Raw genomic sequence first — 22,967 nt, forward strand, 5'->3', positions numbered from 1 at the left:
ATCAGATAGGATCACCCTGGGCCCTTCCACTCCCGTACAATGCCAGGAATCGTGGAGCCTGCGATTGTGGCGGATGAGCCGAGCCGCTCCCCTCAGATAGCCAGTGTGTCGTCCGACCATGGTGCAGGTGTCCTCTCTCGTCAGGAGACCATTGCACATGCCAGCGCTGGGACGCCTGCATTGCAGCTGCCACCACCTGCAGCACACACTGCTTCCAGCCATGCTCAAAGCAAGCATCCTGCATCCGCACCCTCCAAGCCCAGAGGTCGGCCAGGCCGTACCTCAGGGGCTTCTGCGCGTCCAGACAGTCAGCAAGCGTCCCCCAGCCTTGAGCCCGCCACTGGGGTGCAATTACATAGGAGCAGCAGGGAGGGAAGGGGCCGGGCGCGCAAGAGAAGTCGTTCTCCCTCAAGGGGCCAGTTGTAGAGGGAGGAGCTGAGACGTTTGTTTGTCCAAATTGAAGGACACCCTCAGCTGCTGTTATAGTTGCAGATTTTTGTTGAGTTTTGCGGCTTGGCCGAACAGGTCACATTTATTTTGTAAGTTATGGTTTCTGCTCACTTTACGTTGTTTAGCTGTAATGAAAGACTTTTGTGTCAATAAACAGAAGTTTCAATGTTGCTTGGTGCATGTGACTACTTTCAGTGATGCTGGCATGCAGAGGCCCTCAAACATCCAAAGTGCGCATGAGGTAAGACTCTCATCATTCCGCCACAGGGGTGTCGAGACGAGTCCAGAGGAGCCTCTGATGTATGGACCTTCCACTTTCAGCAGCCCTTCCATCTTCCTCCTCCTCCTCCTCCGCCTGCTCTTCCTCCTCCTCCTCCTCCTCCTGCTCATACTCCTCCTCCTCCTCCGCCTGCTTGTGCAGGGTCCGAGGGAAGGTAATGAATGGACGCGTTCGCCTATAAAGGGCATCTGTCACTTGCCGGATGCAACAGCGGACTGCAGCCTGAGCGTCAGTCGCATTGTCCCCAATGGCTGACTGAAAGGATCTGTTTGCATAAAAATGGAGGCCATCAGTCAGTTTAGCCATCACGGACAGAGAGGTTCTGCAGCGTTCACGCGGCTGCAGATCCTGACCAAGCAGGTGGCACAGATCAGTAACAATGTCCCTCCAGATTCGGAGCCATCGCTAACACTGCTCCACCGAAATGTCAAGGCTTGTCACCTGCTGCCTAAAGACCCTCGCAGCATCCTGTCGGTTTGGACGACCTCGATTGCCCCTCCTCCTTCTGGCCAATCCCTGCCCTCTCTCCCGCCGTCTCTCTGCCCCTTCACAGTGTTGGGCGATGAGGCCGTTGCCCTCCGAACAAGCTCCCATTCCGATGCCAGCTGGTCAAAAGGCTTTTAGGTGTAGTGCTGCAAGTGCTTCGGACAGGGTTGAAGGTCCCAAGTACTGTAAAGCTCAAATCCCAGAACTCCGCTCCACATTAGCTCGCCAACTCTCTCCAGCAGCGATCGCAATGAGCAGGCCAAGTGGCAGAAGATTCTGCACTAGAGCTGTCCCCTTTAAATAGCGCCACCCTACTCCGAGAAGGGCCTGTTAGCCCTCCTTCGAACTGTCACTAATAGCGCTGGGCGCTAAGGCTCCGGGCGCCACCCAATATGTGCTCAGGCGCTCCTAAAAGGTGTTGCACACTGAAATGACGTCATGAGCTGCTTGCGCTCGCGGGCGCGCGCAAACACTTAGCGCAGGCGCTAAATGTATAGTCAATTTCTGAGTTGGCGCTATCTTCATAGCGTCCGCCCCAACATAGGGCTTCGCCCCAATTCTAGGTCTCTTTAGGCGCTCAGCGCCGGCGCTACCAACTCAATTTCTAGGCCTGTATCTTTTACTGTTTCTTCTGCTATTTGCTTTGATTGTGTGTCTGACACGGGCAGCGCAGCAGTGACCATACTCACATGAACATCCACGTCTTCTTCAGTAGAGCTCACATGACTCATTGTGGGTGCTCGGGATAGTGCATCTGCTAACACTATGTATTTGCCTGGTGTGTAGATCAGTTCAAAGTCATATCTTTGCAGCTTCATCATGAGTCGTTGAATCCTTGGAGACATCTCATTCAGATTATTTTTTATGATGGCAACCAGTGGGCTGTGGTCTGTCTCAACTGTGAAGGTGGGAAGTCCATATATGTAGCCATGAAACTTTTCTAGTCCAACTACCAAGCCTAGACATTCCTTTTCAGTCTGGGCGTATCGACACTCAGAATCAGTCATAGACCTGGAGGCATAGGCAACAGGCTTCCAATCTTCACCCTCTGCTTGTAGCAAGACCGCGCCTAGGCCATCTTTTGATGCATCCGTTGACACTTTGATTCTCTTTGTTGGGTCAAAGAAGGTGAGTACAGGTGTGGTTGTCAGCACTGTTTTGAGATTCATCCACTCTTGTTCATGTCTTTCTGTCCATGCGAACTCATTTGTTTTATGTAGCAGGTCTCGCAGACAGGCTGTCTTGGCTGACAAGTTGGGAATGAACTTTCCAATGAAGTTTATCATCCCTATGATGCGTAGCACTCCTTTTTTGTCAGTGGGTCGGGGCATGTTGAGTATGGCGTTTACTTTTTCCATATCTGGCTCTATTCCTTTACCAGATAGATTATCTCCTAGGAAAGTGACTTCCTGGACACCAAACTGACACTTGGCTTTAGAGTCATAGAGTCATAGAGTTTTACAGCACAGAAAGAGGCCCTTCGGCCCATCGTGTCTGCGCCGCCCATCCATCCCTGTCCAGTCTAATCCCATTTTCCAGCATTTGGTCCATAGCCTTGTATGCAATGGCATTTCAAGTGCTCATCCAAATGCTTCTTGAATGTTGTGAGGGTTCCTGCCTCTACCACCCTTTCAGGCATTGAGTTCCACATTCCAACCACCCTCTGGGTGAAAAAGTTCCTCCTCAAATCCCCTCTAAATCTCCTGCCCCTTACCCTGAATCTATGCCCCCTTGTTATTGACCCCCCTACTAAGGGGAAAAGTTCCTCTTTGTCTACCCTATCTATGCCCCTCATCATTTTGTACACCTCAATCAGGTCCCCCCTCAGCCTTCTTTGCTCCAAGGAAAACAACCCCAGCCTGTCCAGCCTCTCTTCATAGCTGAGGCGCTCCATCCCAGGTAACATCCTGGTGAATCTTCTCTGCACCCTCTCCAAAGCAATCACATCCTTCCTATAGTGAGGCGACCAGAACTGCACACAGTACTCCAGCTGTGGCCTCACCAGCGTTTTGTACAGTTCCATCATAACCTCCCTGCTCTTATATTCTATGCCTCGGCTAATGAAGGCAAGTATCCCATATGCCTTTTTAACCACCTTATCTACCTGTTCCGCTGCCTTCAGGGATCTATGTACATGTACACCAAGGTCCCTCTGACCCTCTGTACTTCCTAGGGTCCTACCACTCATTGTGTATTCCCTTGCCTTATTTGTCCGTCCAAAATGCATCACCTCGCACTTTTCCGGGTTAAATTCCATTTGCCACTTTTCCGCCCATCTGACCAACCCGTTTATATCGTCCTGTAGCCTGAGGCTTTCCTCCTCACAATTTACCACCCCACCAATTTTCGTGTCATCTGCGAACTTACTGATCATACCTTTTACATTCTCATCCAAATCATTTATGTAGATCACAAACAACAAGGGACCCAGCACCGATCCCTGAGGTACCCCACTGGACACAGGCTTCCAGTCACAAAAGCAACCTTCGACCATCACCCTCTGCCTCCTGCCACTCAGCCAGTTTAGGATCCAACGCGCCAAGGCACCCTGGATCCCATGGGCTCTTACCTTCTTGACCAGTCTCCTATGCGGGACTTTGTCAAAAGCTTTACTGAAGTCCATGTAAACCACATCCACAGCATTTCCCTCATCCACCCCCCTAGTCACCCCCTCGAAAAATTCAATCAGATTTGTCAGACATGATTTACCCTTGACAAAGCCATGCTGACTATCCCCGATTAATCCTTGCCTCTCCAAGTGGAGACTAATTTTGTCCCTCAGAATTTTTTCCAATAATTTCCCTACCACAGATGTTAGGCTCACTGGCCTGTAATTCCCTGGTTTATCCCTGCTACCCTTCTTGAATAATGGTACTACGTTAGCTGTTCTCCAGTCCTCTGGTACATCCCCTGTGGCCAGAGAGGTTCTGAAAATTTGTGTCAGAGCCCCTGCAATCTCCTCCTTTGCCTCCCACAGCAGCCTGGGATACATCTCGTCTGGGCCTGGGGATTTATCCACTTTTTGGCCTGCTAAAACCGCTAGCACCTCCTCCCTCTCGATGCTAATATGTTCAAGTATGTCACAGCCCCCTTGCCCGATTTCTATGTCTGCATCGTCTTTCTCCATAGTGAACACAGATGCAAAAAATTCATTTAAAACCCCGCCTACATCATCTGGCTCTACACACAGATTGCCACTTTGGTCCCTAATGGGCCCTACCCTTTCCCTGGTTATCCTCTTGCCCTTAATATACTTATAAAACATCTTAGGATTTTCCTTTATTTTGCTCGCCAGTGTTATTTCATGGCCCCTCCTCGCCCTCCTAATTTCTTTTTTAAGTATGCCCCTGCATTTTTTATACTCCTCTAGGGCTTCTTCCGTCTTTAGTCTTTTGTAACTGCCAAAAGCCCCCCTTTTATTTCTAATGCATTTTTGTATATCCCTTGTCATCCAAGGTTCCCTTTGCTTGTTGGTCCCACCCTTGACCTTTACAGGAACATGTTGGCGTTGTACTCTCTCTATTTCCCTTCTGAAAGTCTCCCACTGTTTTGATGCGGATTTTCCTATAAGTAGCTGCTCCCAGTCCAATTTGGCCAGATCCTGCCTTATCATATTAAAATCGGCCTTCCCCCAATTTAGAACCCTTATTTCCGGGCCGTCTTTGTCTTTTTCCATGACCACCTTAAATCTCACCGAATTGTGGTCACTGTCGCCAAAATGCTCTCCTACTGACACTTCCACCACTTGCCCGGCTACATTCCCCAGAATTAGGTCCAGTACCGCCCCCTCTCTTGTAGGACTTTCTACATGTTGGCTCAAAAAGCTCTCCTGGATGCACTTTAAGAATTCTGCACCCTCTAAGCCTTTCACACTCTGACTATCCCAATTTATATTGGGGAAGTTGAAATCCCCCACTATTATTACCCTATTATTTTCGCACTTTTCTGAGATTTGCCTACATATCTGTTCCTCTATCTCCCCCTGACTGTTTGGGGGCCTATAGTACACTCCCAGCAAAGTGCTTGCCCCCTTTTTGTTTTTAAGTTCTACCCATATGGCCTCATTAGAGGAACCCGCTAATATTTCATCCCTCCTTACAGCAGTAATTGACTCCTTAATTAATATTGCAACACCCCCTCCCCTTTTACACCCCCCTCTGTCTCGCCTGAAGATTCTATACCCCGGAATATTGAGCTGCCAGTCCTGACCCTCCCTCAACCATGTCTCCGTGATAGCAACAATATCGTACTCCCATGTGTTCAACAACAACTTCAGTTCATCCACCTTATTTGCAAGACTCCTTGCATTAAAATAAATGCCTTCCAGCCCTGCCATATTCTCTTTTGCCTTCACATATTTGCTTTGCCTTCCCAGCTGACTTGTTTTTCCCTCTGTATTTGGCTGTAAATCACCCCCTACTATAGCTCCACTCTGTACCCCATCCCCCTGCCAAGTTAGTTTGTTGAGCTTCAGTCCATTCTGGCGTATGCTCTGTAGCACTTTAGTCAGTCTCTCATTGTGTTCTTTCAGTGTGGAGCCCCAGATGATGATGTCATCAACATAGACCTGAACTCCTTCCAGACCTTCAAGTATGTGTTCCATCGCTCTATGAAAGATTTCAGATGCAGATATTATCCCGAAAGGCATTCTGAGGAAACAATACCTGCCAAATGGTGTGTTGAAGGTACAGTATTTGGTGCTCTCTTCATCCAGTTTTAGTTGCCAAAATCCTTGTGAGGTATTGAGCTTTGTAAAGTACCTGGCACCTGACATTTCACTGGTGATTTCTTCTCGCTTGGGAATCTGGTAGTGTTCACGTTTTATGTTTGCATTTAAATCCTTTGGATCCATGCATATTCTTAGATCATTGTTCTTTTTCTTTACACATACCATGGAGTTAACCCAGTCTGTTGGCTCTTCAACTTTCCTGATGACTCCTAGTGTGGTCATTCTGTCCAGTTCTTTCTTGAGCCGGTCACGCAGGGGTGCTGGAACTCTTCGTGGAGCATGTACCACTGGCTGAGCATCCTCCTTTAGCTGGATCTTGTAAGTGAATGGTAGAACTCCAAATCCTTTGAACACATCCTGGAAATTATTTACTACAGAATCCACTGAGTCATCTGGTCTGTTTATGGCACAGTTTATACGGTAGACTCTCTTGACCAGTTCTAAGTCCTCACAAGCTTTGTCACCCAGTAGTGAATCAAGTCCTTCAGCCACAACAGAAAACATGAGATGATGCACTTTGTCTTTGACTGTCACTTTAAGTCTGCATACACCTAAGCTATCTATTTTCTGTCCATTATAGTCCTTCAGTAGTACTGACTTTTTCTGTATTTTGGGCTTTTCTTTCATATTTTTAATGTCACTCATACTGATTAAGTTTGCTTTTGCCCCAGTGTCCAGTTTCAATGTAACTAATGCTCCATTTATCTGCAGTGGGATCATCCATTTGTCCTCTTTTACTGCATTGACGCTATGTTCAGCATTGTTTATTCCTGAGGGCTGCACATTTTCTGTATACTTTTCTATATTGTCACATGACACCATTCCTACAAAAAATGTCTCACTTAAATCAGTGTCCTCAATCACATTGACTTGGACTTGTTGCCCTTTCTTTGTTTTTACTTTTGAAAAGCATTGTTTGGCAAAGTGATTCTTTCCATGACATTTTGTGCACATTTTTCCAAACGCTGGGCATTGTCTTAACTGGTGTTTATAACCACAGCGTTTACAATTTAAAATTCCTTCCTCCGATTGCTTTTCATTTCTGTTCTGCCCATGTTTCTTCCCTTTGTAGAACACAGCACCGACAGCAGCACTTACTACAATCGCATCATTATTGATTTCACTGAAAGTCTTCGCGTGCTGTCAAGCTAGCTCACTGGCTTGGCATATATTCACAGCATTTTCCAATGTTAGTTCGGTTTCTCTCAACAGACGTTCCCTGACTTTTTTATCATGAATACCAAACACAATCTGGTCACGAATCATGGATGCTTTCAGCTCAGAGAAATTACATGTCTGTGCTTTCAGTTTCAGATCGGTCACAAAGCTATCAAAAGTCTCATTTTGCCGCTGTGTCCGTGAACGGAACATGTATCTTTCATAGGTCTCGTTCTTTTTGGGAGAACAATGTGTATCAAATTTCTTTAGCACATCGTCTAAATTTTCTCTGTTCTCCTCTGGATTAAATACAAATGTATTAAATACCTCTATCGCCTGTGGGCCTGCAACTGTGAGCAGCAACGCTATTTTCCTTGCGTCTGGCTTCGTACCGAACCCGATGGCAGCAATGTAGAGTTCGAATTCCTGTGAGATTCAAAAATTCCAGTGGCTTCAAATTCTCCATGTCGCTTTTCACAATTTTCAGCAGATCTTCACCAATCCTGGTACCATGTTATGTTCATTAATAACTAGTCATTTGCATTATGAACAGCTAGCTTAGAGCTAGACATTTATTCATGCCATGTGGACTTGTACAGCATCCTGTAGAGGCAGCCATCTTGACTACTGCTTTCTGGGTAGCCTAGTGCATCATGGGTAGTGTAGTCTTAAACACATTCAACTAAACACACAGCAGTATACAGCTCTACAGCTCTATAGCTCCACCTAGTGTACTATTCTAGAATGACATGTTATTGATCATTACACAAGGGTTAAGTTACGAGGAGAGATTACACAAATTAGGGTTGTATTCCTGGGAATTTAGGTTAAGGGGTGATCTGATCGAAGTTTTCAAGATATTAAGGGGAACTGATAGGGTAGATAGAGAGAAACTATTTCCACTGTTTTTTAAAATTCATTCCTGGGATGTGGGCGTCACTGTCAAGGCCAGCATTTATTGCCACCCCTAATTGCCCTTGAGAAGGCGGTGGTGAGCCGCCTTCTTGAACTGCTGCAGTCCTTGTGGTGAAGGGAACTTGCAAGTGATGGCGTTCTCATCCGCCTGCTGCCCTTGTCCTTCTAGGTGGAAGAGGTTGTGGGTTTGGGAGGTGCTGCCGAAGAAGCCTTGGCGAGTTGCTGCAGTGCATCTTGTAGATGGTACACACTGCAGCTACGGTGCGCCGGTGGTGGAGGGAGTGAATGTTTAAGGTGGTGGATGGGGTGCCAATCAAGCGGGCTGCTTTGTCTTGGATGGTGTCGAGCTTCTTGAGTGTTATTGGAGCTGCACTCATCCAGGCGAGCGGAGGGTATTCCATCACACTCCTGAGTTGTGCCTTGTAGCTGGTAGAAAGGCTTTGGGGAGTCATGAGGTGAGACACTCGCCGCAGAATACCCATCCTCTGACCTGCTCTTGTTGCCACAGTATTTATGTGGCTGATCCAGTTAAGTTTCTGGTCAATGGTGACCCCCCAGGATATTGATGGTGGGGGATTCGGCGATGGTAATGCCATTGAATGTCAAGGGGCGGTGGTTAGACTCTCGCTTGTTGGAGATAGTCATTGCCTGGCACTTGTGTGGCATGAATGTTACCTGCCGTTTATCAGCCCAAGCCTGAATATCATCCAGGTCCTGCTGCATGCGGGCATGGACTGCTTCATTATGAGAAGTTGCGAATGGCACTGAGCACTGTGCAATCATCAGCGAACATCCCCATTTCTGACTTTATGATGAAGGGAAGGTCATTGATGAAGCAGCTGAAGATGTTTGGGCCCAGGACACTGCCCTGAGGAACTGCTGCAGCGATGTTCTGGGGCTGAGATGATTGGCCTCCAACATCTATAACCATCTTCCTTTGTGCTAGGTATGACTCCAGCCAGCGGAGAGTTTTCCCCCTGATTCCCATTGACTTCAACTTTGCTGGTTGGGGTGTCTAGGACTAGGAGAAATAGTCTAAAAATTAGAGCCAGGCCTTTCAGGAGTGAAGTTAGGAAACACTTCTATACGCAAAGGGTGGTAGAAGTTTGGAACTCTCTTCCGCAAACGGCAATTGATGCTGGGTCAATTGTTAATTTTAAATCTGAGATTGATAGATTTTTGTTAACCAAAGGGTATTAAGGGATATGAGGCAAAGGCGGGTATGTGGAGTTAGGTCGCAGATCAGCCATGATCTCATTGAATGGCAGAACAGGTTCGAGGGGCTGAATGGCCTCCTCCTGTACCTATGTTCCTATAATGCACGGATTCTCAGTACACTGTGGTGTTTCTCAGATAATGCACGGGTTCTCAGTACCTTGTGCTATGGGGTCAGTGATCTCAGGGGTTTCCTTGTCCTCCTTCTCATCCTGAACACACGATGCCGCTGACATCTGTGCAAGGGCTGAGGCACAATTGGCAGCAACACCTGCAAAAGAAAGTTCAAAGTTCAGTAATGTAACTCAACGGGGAAAGTGCTCAAAGGTCATTTCTTTTGTGTGTATTTTGCACTCATTGTTCAGCTTAGCCTGGTTAGTTATTGGAAAAATTAAACCTGCCGCACATGTATAGCTTTCACTCTGGGACTGTAAAGCTATCCTGCTGATCTCGAGACCAGGAGAAAGAAAACAACTGGGAATGGATTCAGTCCCAGGAGTGGACACGTTAACTTGCTAATTAGCAAGGTCCGAAAGACAGTCAGCTCTCTCAACACTAATAAACAAAGCACCTTACCAGACTGTGACTCACCCCAGTGTGCGTATGGTGGGAGTGGAGGTGGGGGGGGGGGATTCTGCGGGTTTCAGCCTAACCAATTTTCCCCCTCCTCCCCTCCTGACCGGAATGACTCTTTGCTGGGGTATGATTCCACTGCTGCCTGTCACCATGGTGACACAAGGCCATTGTTCATGCGTGAGTCTCTTGAGGCCCACCTGACTGAGAGGGGCGAGCTCAATGGCTTAACGTCCACACAAGCTGGGGTAGGATTGCCAACTGTGGAGGGTTCATCACCTGACCTCCCACCTCCAAGCGCCCCACCCCCCACGCTCCCGCCATTGATCCCCCCCCCCCACACAGCAATCGTAGCAGCAGTCAGTCAATAATTGCGGCTACAATACCCACAATCCTCTGCGCTCCAGAAACTGCTCTATCTGCCGCAAGGCTTTACCATTAGGGCCCTGAGGTATGTTATGAGCCGGCGGAAGTGAGACAGCAGAAGAAAATGTCCCTATGGCTTTTCTCACGGGTTGCTCACAAGAGTGTCTGCGCTCCTCTAATTCTGGCCTCTTGAGCATCCTCGATCTTACTCGCCCCTCCATTGGTGGCCGTGCCTTCAGCTGCCTGGGCCCGAAGCTCTGGAATTCCCTCCCTAAACCTCTCCGCCTCTCTACCTCCCTCTCCCGCTTTAAGACGCTCCTTAAAACCTACCTCTTTGAACAAGCTTTTGGTCATCTGCCCTAATGTGGCTCGGTGTCAAGTTTTGTTTTATAACACTCCTGTGAAGCGCCTTGGGACGCTTTACTATGTTAAAAGGCGTCGTTACAAGTTGTTGTTGTTATCAATCAATCCAGAATAATCTGGGAGGGTTTGCAATCCTGGTCCCAACAGGGGTCTCCCGGGAAAGCGATTAGGAGCAGGAATCCTGGCTGATCTTTCCCTTCCCTGACCCAGGGTGCTGAGGTTAACTGAGGCAGCCCAAGAGCCACTCTGGCTTAGTTCAGCTAACTCACCACATACTGGGAATTCAACCTGGAATGGAGTGGCTTAGTAACTCACTGGGTGAAGCCAATGCACCATTAGGGGTGCTCACGGCAGTGTCTTTGCCTACATAACAACAGTCACTGAACCTCAAAAATAATGGATTGTGTGAATCACGTTGACAATTTGATGCGACAAGCTGCGATATAGGAACATTTTTTTTAAATTCATTCTCGGGATGTTAGCGTCGCTGGCAAGGCCGGCATTTATTGCCCATCCCTAATTCCCCTTGAGAAGGTGGTGGTGAGCCGCCTTCTTGAACCGCTGCAGTCCGTGTGGCACAAGAGGTCGCAGGCTTGGGAGGTGTCAGCTGTGCCAGGCCGACACTCCAGTGCAGTGCTGAGGGAGTGCGGCACTGTCGGAGGGGACGTCATTCGGATGAGACGTTAAACCGAGGCCCCGTCTGCCCTCTCAGGTAGACATAAAAGATCCCGTGGCACTATTTCGAAGAAGAGCAGGGGAGCTGATCTGGTCATTTACTTCATTGCTGTTTATGGGACCTTTCTGTGCACAAATTGGCTGCCACATTTCCTACATTACAACAGTGGCTACATTTCAAAAAGTACTTCATTGCCTGTAAAGCCCTTTGGGATGGTCTGAGGTCATGAAAGGTGCTATATAAATGCAAGTCTTTCTTTAAATACAATTGTTATCTACATATAATATTAACATAGAAGATAGGAGCAGGAGTAGGCCATTTGAGCCTGCTCTGCCATTCAACGAGATCATGGCTGATCATCCAAACCCTAGCACCCGGTCCCTACACCGACAGCCATCCCACCCAAGCCCTATCCCCGTAACCCCGCGTATTTAATCCCTCCTAACATTAAGGGTCAATTTTTTATCATGGCCAATCAACCTAACCCGCACATCTTTGGACTGTGGGAGGAATCCGGAGCACCCGGAGGAAACCCACGCAAACATGGGGAGAATGTGCAAACTCCACACAGTCACCCGAGGCCGGATTTGAACCTGGGTCCCTGGCGCTGTGAGGCAACAGTGCTAACCACTATGCCACCGTGCTGTATGCACTCTTGTGTATGCACAAATTTCCTGTCCAGAAACTACACTTCCTGTTGTGCCGATTTTTGGTCTTGTTATTTTCTGTCACAGCTTAACATTAGAAACGGCATGTAAACAGGCCCAGGTGACCCTCGAATTACAGGCCGTGACCACCAGATGGCATTGTGGCCTCACTCTATCTTATACCACTCTATGGCGAACATGTTATGAGCAATGCCACAGGAGATCTACTCGTCATTATATATTCCTCCATCTCCAATGCTTTCTCTGTCTGCTCTCTTGCAGTATCCTGGCCTGTTTCAGCTATTCCCTTCCACACTGGCTCCCTCACCCGTACATTATGAGAACATAAGAAATAAGAGCAGGAGTAGGTCATACAGCCCCTCGAGCCTTCTCCGCCATCCTGGCTGATCTTCGACCTGAACTCCGCTTTCCCGCCCGATCCCCATATCCCTTGGTTCCCCAAGAGTCCAAAAATCTACCTATCTCAGCCTTGAATATACTCAAAGACTGAGCATTCACAGCCCTCTGGGGCAGAGAATTCCAAAGATTCACCACCCTCTGAGTGAAGAAATTCCTCCTCATCTCAGTCTTAAATGGCCGACCCCTTATCCTGAGACTATGCCCCCTAGTTCTAGACACTCCAGCCAGGGGAAACAACTTCTCAGTATCGACCCTGTCAATCCCCCTCAGAATCTTATATGTTTCAATGAGATCACCTCTCATTCTTCTAAACTCCAGAGAGTATAGGCCCAATCTTCTCAATCTCTCCTCATGGGACAACCCAGGAATCGATCTAGTGAACATTACCCCTAGTGAAGGATTTGTTCTCTCTGGTTAAAGTTTAAGCTTTGAGTAAAGGAAAGTGTTAATTGAGGGGGCAGCAAAGTCCCAGCTTGATAAGCAGTGAGCAATTCAAACCATTTTTTCATCACTGGCTGATTACATAGAAACATAACATAAAAGATGCTTGAGAATTTATGAAGTCAACTTGACATTTGGCAAAAAAAATTAAATAGCTTTACTTCTCAATACAGAAATACTCTGTCTCCCTGTGTGAATTAACACTTTCAAACCCCTCCACTGCCTCACTCACCTTGCCTCGGTGATCTTCTCCAGCCACAAGTACCCTCTGTGCCCACCCTCTGCTCCTCCAACACTTGCCTATTCCTCACCCCCACACTCTTTGCTCCAATATTGATGGCTACTCCTTCAGGCACTGTGCCCCCACCCTCTGGAACTTCCTCGCCTGCCCCCCCCCCCCCCCCGCCACCCGCCTCTCTCAACACCTGCTTCTTGCCAAATCCCCAGCACCTTCACAAGCAGGGCAGACGGAGGATACAGGGCTATGAGTTCTAACAAAGAACCAGCAGGTCAGCCATGGCTCAGTGGGTGGCACTCTCGCCTCTGAGTCTGAAAGTTGTGGGTTCAAGTCCAACTCCAGAAATGTGAGCACAAAAATCCAGGCTGACACTCCAGTGCAGTACTGAGGGGGTGCTGTCTTTTGGATGAGATGTTAAACCGAGGCTTCATCTGCCCTCTCAGGTGGACGTAGAAGATCCCATGGCACTTTATTGAAGAGGAGCTGGGGAGGTATACCCGGTGTCCTGGGCAATATTTATCCCTCAAATCAACATCAATAAAACAGATTATCTGGTCATTATCACATTGCTGTTTGTGGGAGCTTGCTGTGCGCAAATTGGCTGACACATTTCCTACATTACAACAGTGACTACACTTCAAAAGTACTTCATTGGCTGTAAAGCGCTTTGAGACATCCTGAGATTGTGAAAGGTGCTATAGAAATGCAAATCTGTCTTTCTTTTTTCCAACAGGTCACAATGGACCAAATGGCCGCAATCTGTGCTGTAAGCTCCAGTGGTTCTGAAGACCATTCCCTCTGACCGTGCTCCTGTCCCGCCAGCCCAGCCGCCTCTTCCCTCTCTCCCTCTTGCTCGGCCTCCAATCCGAGATGTTGGCCCTGTACGTGAGGAGCACCACAGGGAGCTGTTGAATCCAGTTACAGACCCGGGCCTGTAGTAAATGCACTGGAGTGCGGAGTCGGGAATCACACCGACCCTGCGCCTCCCCCAGCTTCATCAGGAGAAAACAACGTATCTGCTGGATCCCTCTGGATCTAAAATAACGAAAGAAGTGGGGTCATTTTCTGTCAGCCACAAGGAACCTTGCCTGCTACCATTACATGTTGGAAGATCGCAGGTGTGTACTCAGAATATTGCCTCCAAGGAGTCCACCATCAGTGTCCCTCTGCAAGAGTACTGGGTTCAAGTATTCCCCCAAGCACTGGGGCTACAGTGATGCTTTGCATCTAAGGGCAGGATTTTCATTCAGGAGTCGGGTTGGAGGCGGGACTACAACTTTCGGGGTTGTAGTCCCGCCTCCATCGAGATGCGGCCAATCCACGCGAATTTAACTTGATTGACCTTGTTGAGCCCGCCCAGTGGGCTCAGCAGGCCAATTAAGGGCCACCCAGCAACAGGTGACATCACAGACTGAAATTTCATCTGTCAAGAGGTTTTGACAGATGAAATATCAGTGTTTCACAGCTGTTTGAAGCTGTCAAACACTGACAGTCTGACTTCAAACCTGAGTCCTTCTCCACAGACTCAGTTAGAACTCTCACCGGCACTGAAAGCTGAAGGCAGTCACTTTTGACAGTTCGCGGCCATTCTGCTTTCTGTGCCGGTGAGATGAGGGACTCTTGAGACCTGAAGGAAGGAAGGCTGTAAAGGTAAGAAAAGGTCATTTAAACTTCTTTAATCACTTTAGACACACCAAACACACTTACCTTTACACTCATGCACACATCACTCACCTGAACACCGACATCTCGACCCCTCCAAGTCCTTAAACCCGACGGCCCGCCTCCTCTAACTTGGCGTGGTTTGGAGCCGTCGGGAATCCCACACTTCAACCTTAAAAATAGGGATTAGGCTAAAAACTGCCTGTTAACTACCTGTTAACACGCAGTTAATTGGCACTAATCCCTTCCCGCTTCGGGTAGGCGGGTCCCAGTGCGGGGCGGGTACCCACCGCCTTTGAAACTGGCTTGGAGGCGGGTTTGGGTGCGGGATGGAGTCGGGACCCCTGATTTCGGGATTTTAACCCCCCACACACCTCCAATCCCGACTCCACGGCCCAATGAAAATCCTGCCCTAAATGTCTATGACAAGCTTGCTTCTGGGCCAGAATGTTGTGGGTTTGAGGCCCATACTGGGTGGGGGCGATAATTGTGACTTTGTGCAATAGTGTGAGGCGGGTGATAGCAAGTCGACAGCCCCATTTTACATCTCTCCTCATTTTAATTTTCCTTCAAGTCATGCCGATTCGCTATCACCCGCTCCACACTATCGCGCAAAGTCAAAATGACACCTCAGGACTCGAGTACACGGTGTAGGCTGAGGGAGTTCAGTACTAAGGGAGCGCTGCTTTGTTGGTTGAGGCCGTTGCCTCGTCTGCCTGTTCAGGCGAATGTTAACGATCCCACGACATTATTGGAAGAAGAGCGGGGAGTTCTCCCCGGTGTCCTGTCCAAAACTGATCCCTCAACAAGCACCACCAAAAATAAAACCAGACGAAGTGGCCATTCATCTCATTTGCTGTTTGTGGGATGTTGTTGGTGCAGTTTGCCTACATAACAGCAGGTTAATGAGGCCATTCAAAAACAAAGCACTGGGGTTCATTTCTGGATGGATAGAATTGAAAAGTAGAGATGTTATGTTAAACTTGTATCGAACCTTGGTCAGCCCCCACTGGGAGTACTGTGCACAGTTCTGGTCTCCATATTATGAAAAGGATATATAGGCGATGGAGAAGGTGCAAAAAAGATTTACTAGAATGATACCAGAACTGGGAGGTTGTACCAATCACGAAAGATTGAACAGGCTGGGGCTGTAGAAAAGAGAAGGCTGAGAGGTGACCTGATAGAGGTCTTTAAGATTATGAAAAGGTTCAATAGGGTAGACGTAGAGAAGATGTTTCCACTTGCGAGAGAGTCCAGAACTAGAGGCCATAAATATAAGATAGTCACTAATAAATCCAATAGGGAATTCAGGAGAAACTTCTTCACCCAGAGGGTGGTGAGAATGTGGAACTCGCTACCACAGGGAGTGGTTGAGGCGAATGGCATACATGCATTTAAGGGGAAACTAGATAAACACATGAGGAAGAAAGGAATTCAAGGATATGTTGATGGGGTTAGATGAAGAAGAGAGAAGGAGGCTCGTGTGGAGCATAAACACCAGCACGGACCAGTTGGGTTGAACAGCCTGTTTCTGTGCTGTACATTCTATGTAATACTATGTAACAGTCACTGCATTCCAAAAGTGTGCGAAGCGTTTGAGATGTTTCAATGACTGGATGAGGTGCTTTATAAATGCAAGTATTTCTTTCTACCTTTCCTTCAATACAGGAAACTTTCGATTTACCGGCACCTAAATAACCGGAAATCTCGGTTAACCGGCAAAATTCAGGAGTAGGTTTTACTTCATATTTTTTTGCCGCCTTCCATCTGTTGCTGTGCAAGGGTGTGGCTGCAGCTGTTGCTAAGCTACAGAGACGCTTGAAACTTGTGGCCATTGTTCTACAGTTGTTGCTAAGCAACAGGGTTTGTTGCTTTATACGGAGCTCTCAGCTCTCTCTATCTTTTACTATAGCGTTCGGTTATCTGGAATTTTTGATGAACCGGCAGCACGTCGGTCCCGTCCGTGCCGGATAAAAAAAAGTTTCCTGTAAATATAACAGGATGCGCTCGGTACAAAGACACTCATGACATCTAGTGGAAGAGCAGCAATAGTGCACCAAGTCACACTTGATGTTTCTTTCACTGGCCAGCTGTTGGGTTTGCTCGGCTGAGACCCTTTCTTTGTTCCTCCAATTCTCTCTCCTCAGCTTCCTTACTGTGGCTCAACTCCACCAAAGTGGCCAATCTTCATGTTTGAGCCTAGATATTGAGTGTTGGGTTGAGAGAAAACGGGGAATTATAGACCGGTAAGTCTGACAGCGGTAGTGGGGAAAATGCTAGAGTCCATTATAAAAGATGTAATAGCAGAGCACTTGGAAAACAGCGACAGAATCGGACAAAGTCAACATGGATTTACAAAAGGTAAATCGTGCTTGACTAATCTACTGGAATTTTTTGAGGATGTAACTGGTAGAATAGATAAGGGAGAACCAGTGGATGTGGTGTATTTGGACTTTCAGAAGGCTTTCGATAAGGTCCCGCATAAGAGATTAGCGTGCAAAGTTAAGGCACATGGGATTGGGGGCAAGGTATTGACTTGGATAGAGAACTGGTTGGCAGACAGGAAGCAAAGAGTTGGAATAAACGGGTCTTTTTCCGAGTGGCAGGCAGTGACTAGTGGGGTACCGCAGGGATCAGTGCTAGGACCCCAGCTATTCACAATATATATAAATGATCTAGACGAGGGAACTAGATGTAATACAGGTAGACTACCCTTTATCCGGACTTCCGAAAACCGAAACCCTCTAAAAACTGAAGGTTTTTGCGTTCAGCGTAAGTCGTGCGTACGACTTACGCTGAACAAAAAAACCTTCGGTTTTTAGAGGGTTCCGGTTGCGGAAGTTCGGATAAAGGGTAAGTCGTGCGCACAACCCCCCGCCGACCCCGCCAGCCCCGACAACCGCCGACCCCGCCAGCCCCGACAACCGCCGACCCCGCCAGCCCCGACAACCGCCGACCCCGCCAGCCCCGACAACCGCCGACCCCGCCAGCCCCGACAACCGCCAGCCCCGACAACCGCCGACCCCACCGCGGACCCCGCCAGCCCCGACAACCGCCGACCCCGCCAGCCCCGACAACCGCCGACCCCCCCGCGGACCCCGCCAGCCCCGACAACCGCCGACCCCCCCCGCGTACCCCGCCGGCCCCGACCCCCGCCAACCCCGACTGACTTACGCTGAGCGTCAGCGTAAGTCGTGCGCACGACCCCCCGCCGACCCCCGCCGACCCACCTTCCGAAATCCGAAATTCTCCTTTATCCGAAACTCGGCTGGTCCCGAGGTTTTCGGATAAAGGATAGTCTACCTGTATCTCCAAGTTTGCAGACGACACAAAGCTGGGTGGGCGTGTGTGCTGTGAGGAGGATGCAGAGAAACTCCAGTATGATTTGGACAGGTTGGGTGATTGGGCAGATACATGGCAAATGCAGTATAATGTGGATAAATGCGAGGTTATCCACTTCGGTGGCAATAGCAGGAAGACAGATTATTATCTGAACGGCAATAGATTGGGAAAAGGGGAAGTGCAACAAGACCTGGGTGTCCTTGTGCACCAGTCGCTGAAGGTAAGCATGCAGGTGCAGCAGGCGGTTAAGAAGGTAAATGGTATGTTGAGAGGATTCGAGTACAGGAGCAAGGATGTCTTGCTGCAGTTGTACAGGGCCATGGTGAGACCACACCTTGAGTATTGTGTGCAGTTTTGGTCACCTTATCTGAGGAAGGAAGTTCTTGCCATGGAGAGAGTGCAGCGAAGATTCACCAGACTGATACCTGGGATGGCAGGAATGACGTATGAAGAGAGAGTGAGTCGACTGGGCTTATATTCGCTAGAGTTTAGAAGAATGAGAGGGGATCTCATTGAAACTTATAAAATTCTAACAGGATTAGACAGACCAGATGCAGGAAGGCTGTTCCCGATGGTGGGGAAGTCCAGAACCAGGGGTCACAGTCTAAGGATAAGGGGTAAGCCATTTAGGACAGAAATGAGGAGGAATTTCTTCACCCAGAGAGTGGTTAACCTGTGGAATTCTCTACCACACAAGGCAGTTGAGGCCAATTCATTAAATATATTCAAGAAGGAGTTAGATATATTTCTTAAGGCTAAAGGGATCAAGGGATATGGGGAGAAAGCAGGGACAGGGTACTGACTTTGGATGATCAGCCATGATCTCATTAAATGGCGGAGCAGGCTCGAGGGGCCGAATGGCCTACTCCTGCTCCTATCTGCTATGTTTCTATGTTGGTGGTTTTTGAAGTGGAGTCACTGTTGTAATGTGGGAAACGCAGCAGCCACTTTGCACACAGCAAGCTCCCACAAACAGCAATGAGATAATGACCAGATAATCCGTTTTAGTGCTGTTGGTTGAGGGATAAATGTTCCTCAAACCCCCGATTGTTCACGCTGATTGTCTAATGAAATTGTCAGGAAAGTTCAGCTGACGACAATATCGGCATACATGTTGGCGTAACCAGCCGTTTGAGGGAACTCCGGGCCAGAGTAATAAAGAAACAGGCCTGTATTTAGGGCTGGAGTTTAAGCTGCCAAATGTCTTACGTCTGCTCTTTCGAAGCTACTGATTCTTCGACAGCACCTCCCGAACCCGCGACCTCTTCCACCTAGAAGGACAAGGGCAGCAGGACATGGGAACACCACCACCTCCAAGTTCCCCTCCAAGTCACACACCATCCTGACTTGAACACATATCGCCGATCCTTTTTATCGTCGCTGGGTCAAAATCATGGAACTCCCTCCCTAACAGCACTGTGGGAGTACCTTCACCACACAGACTGCAGCAGTTCAAGAAGGCAGTTCACCACCACCTTCTCAAGGGCAACTTGGGATGGGCAATAAATGCTGGTCTTGCCAGCGATGTCCCACATCCCGAGAATGAATAAAGCTAAAAAAAAATCCAGTTTTGCTCCTTTTCAAGGTTGGTCGAGAGATTAAATGAATTTGCTTCGGGAGAATGTGGAACTCCACATCCTTATCTGAGGAAGGATGTTCTTGCCATGGAGGGAGTGCAGCGAAGATTCACCAGACTGATAACTGGGATGGCAGGAATGACGCATGAGGAGAGATTGGGTCGATTGGGCTTATACTTGCTGGAGTTTAGAAGAATGAGAGGGGATCTCATTGAAACTTATAAAATTCTAACAGGACTAGACAGACTAGATGCAGGAAGGATGTTTCCGATGTCGGGGAGTCCAGAACCAGGGGTCACAGTCTAAGGATAAGGGGTAAGCCATTTATGACTGAGATGAGGAGGAATTTCTTCACCCAGAAAGTGGTGAACCTGTGGAATTCTCTACCACAGAAGGCAGTTGAGGCCAATTCATTAAATATATTCAAGAAGGAGTTAGATATATTTCTTAAGGCTAAAGGGATATGTGGAGAAAGCAGGGACAGGGTACTGAATTTGGATGATCAGCCATGATCGCATTGAATGGCGGAGCAGGCTCGAGGGGCCGAATGGCCTACTCCTGCTCCTATCTTCTATGTTTCTATGAAGCGCTGTCACCACAACGGTTTGGAATGGATGTGGGATTTCAGCATTGACGGCACAGCAGCGCCACCTAGAGGAAAACAGAAGAACAAACGACCGGTGTCGGCATACCCAGCGCACAGCTGAGCCGAGCAGCTTTCCGTAGGCCATCCAGACTCATGCAGATGGCATCTCTCTCCTTCTGGTTCTGCTCCTTAATTCCTTCCGTGCCCAGTATGAACGCCAGCCTCTTGGAACTGCCGGCCACCCGGCCAGTCAGGGGAGTGGAGAGCGTGTCAATCAGGTTCTTCCAGCAGCCAATCAGAATGAAGCGGGCGAAAGACACACCTGGTATAACAAAATAAACAGACAAGAAAAGAAAGCCATTCAGTGAATACACCAACAAAGTCTTACCACTTTTTAAATTATTTGTTCCTGGGATGTGGGTGTCGCTGGGAAGGCCAGCATTTATTGCCCATCCGTAATTGCCCTTGAGAAGGTGGTGGTGGTGAGCCGCCTTCTTGAACCGCTGCAGTCCATGTGGCACAAGGACAGCGGGCACAAGGGCAGCGACACGCAATTGTTGCCTTTCCCATTAGTGCCGTGCTACTTGCTGAAGTCAAGATCCATCGCACCATCTTCCCATTCTAACTCACTCCTTCCCAAGACCTTAGCACTCACCTCCCTCAGTCTTTCCTTCCTCGTGACAATTTGCAGGCTTTTAAAACCCCTTAACTAATTCTTGAAATTTATCTCACCTTCTCTCTTACCCTTTTTCAATCTCTGTGGTGTCCTGCACGATGGGTCCCTCATTTTTATCTGTATCTATATAACAGTGCAGTCTCCACCACTTACAGCGTGAGTGTTCGTGCGAACGCGATTCGCCCGCTATACGCGATGGTCAGTATATCAGGGTAGCGCTATTACAGCACTCTACCACATAACAATAGCTTTACTTAAACTGCAGTCAGTGCCACCTGTAACCCCACACCACTTAGAGGGGATCAGAAAGCCTTAGAGTACACTAAAGAGAACTGACCATCAACAAGGTGTTATTTACTTATTCAAGGTGGATTCTAGCATTGTTCCACGGAAGCTCAGTGTAAGCTCGAGGAACAGCAACTCATCTTCCGATTAGGCACTTCGGGTTTCAATATCGAGTTCAACAATTTCAGATCATAACCTCGGCCCCTATTATATTTTTATATATTTTTTATCCACACCTTTGGTTTGTGGCTTTTCCTTTTTTCTCTCCCACATGGCAGCTGTCTCTCACTCTGCCAGCGCATTTCACACTCCATCTAGAGCCATCTTTTGTCTCTTTACCTGTCCTATTACCATCTCGTCTCGTCTTGAATATCTCTTAATGTCTCTTCACCTCTCAGACCTTCCCTTTTGTTCTTTCATCCCCTCCCCCATTTCCCAGCCCCCAAACTGGCTTTTTAATCTGTTTCATTTCCTGCTTTTTTCTCAGTCCTGACGAAGGGTTTCGACCTGAAACGTTGACTCTGTTTCTCTCTCCGCGGATGTTGCTGGGCCTGCTGAGTTTTTCCAGCGTTTTCTGTTATTTGTTATTTACTTATGATTGTTCTTGTATTCCGTGCACATTAATGAGGTGCAAACTGGTGAGTAAACACAGCTGTGTCTGCCCGAAATACACCGAGTACTTGAGACGCTGTAACTGGCAACTTTGAAATTGACGTCCATGCCAATGGTTAATGGTCATTGCTTTTTGGGGGATATAAGCGACTGCCTGTTTGAAACGTGGATATTTTAAGCGGTGCAGACGGCACTGCCTTATTTCAGTGGTCTATTTTCCCCATGGTGCCTCCATAACACTGAAAAATTAGCTAAACACTCTGAATAAAGTACTTGTGAACAAGCTTCCAGTCTTCCATCTCATTTTGCCCACTGGCATATTTGGTCTTTTATTAAAATGTTTATTTCAGCGAAACCGATCCCAAACACTTCTCTGTAAACCCGTAGTGCCGATGGCACTGACAGATTCCATGCCGCTCTGTGACCGTCCTAACTGCAAGGCTCCCTCCTCTTAGTTATTCCTGAAAATATTTCTTCAGCCGAAAGAAAATGACTACCTTAGAACTTTGCCCAAAATATATAGCAGCAACAGGCAGCAGGAAAGGATGTGAGGCCCCAAAGAACATAAGAATTAGGAGCAGGAATCGGCCATACGGCCCCTCGAGCCTACTCTGCCATTCCATAAGATCATGGCTGATGTTTGACCTCAACTCCACTTGCCCGCCCGATCTCCATATCACTTGATTCCCCTGGAGTCCAAAAATCTACCGATCTCAGCCTTGAATATACTCAAAGACTCAGCATCCACAGCCCTCTGGGGCAGAGAATTCCAAAGATTGACAACCCTCTGAGTGAAGAAATTCCTCCTCATCTCAGTCTTAAATGGCCGACCCCTTATCCTGAGACTCTGCCCCCTAGTTCTAGACACTCCAGCCAGGGGAAACAATCTCTCAGCATCTACCCTGTCAATCCCCCTCAGAATGTTTCACTGAGATCACCTCTCATTCTTCTAAACTCCAGAGAGTATAGGCCCAATCTACTCAATCTCTCCTCATAGGACAACCCTCTCATCTAGTGAACCTTAATTGCACCACCTCTAAGGCAAGTATGTCCTTCCTCAGATAACGAGACCAAAACTGTAGACAGAGGTGTTCAGACATCTGGCCCGTGAGCCACACCTGGCCAGTGAGGTCTCACAATCCAGCCCAACAAAGCCCGGGCAACTCAGTGCCATTTGTGCTTAAGCGTCTTACTCACTGGCTTGTGCCGTTTGACGGTTTTGGGGGGGTGCGGGGAAGAGGCGCCTGTTTTCAGCACAAATGCCTCGTTG

At 48.1% G+C, this 22,967-nt stretch overlaps 1 protein-coding gene across 1 annotated transcript in view; it reads right to left on the bottom strand.

Moving 5' to 3' along the window:
• Nucleotides 1-22,967, bottom strand: part of arfgef3 (ARFGEF family member 3) — a 179,041-nt gene that overhangs the window by 76,701 nt on the left and 79,373 nt on the right. The window contains exons 16-17 of the mRNA XM_085979326.1: nt 20,231-20,446; nt 9,394-9,504 (exon numbers count right to left, since the gene is read on the bottom strand). Of these exons, the coding sequence (XP_085835452.1) occupies nt 9,394-9,504; nt 20,231-20,446 (327 nt within the window). The remainder of the gene's footprint in view (nt 1-9,393; nt 9,505-20,230; nt 20,447-22,967) is intronic.

This window comes from Somniosus microcephalus, chromosome 3 (assembly GCF_052327205.1).
Source record: "Somniosus microcephalus isolate GS21.2 chromosome 3, FLI_Smic_1.0, whole genome shotgun sequence".
In the NCBI taxonomy this organism is placed as follows: domain Eukaryota; kingdom Metazoa; phylum Chordata; class Chondrichthyes; order Squaliformes; family Somniosidae; genus Somniosus; species Somniosus microcephalus.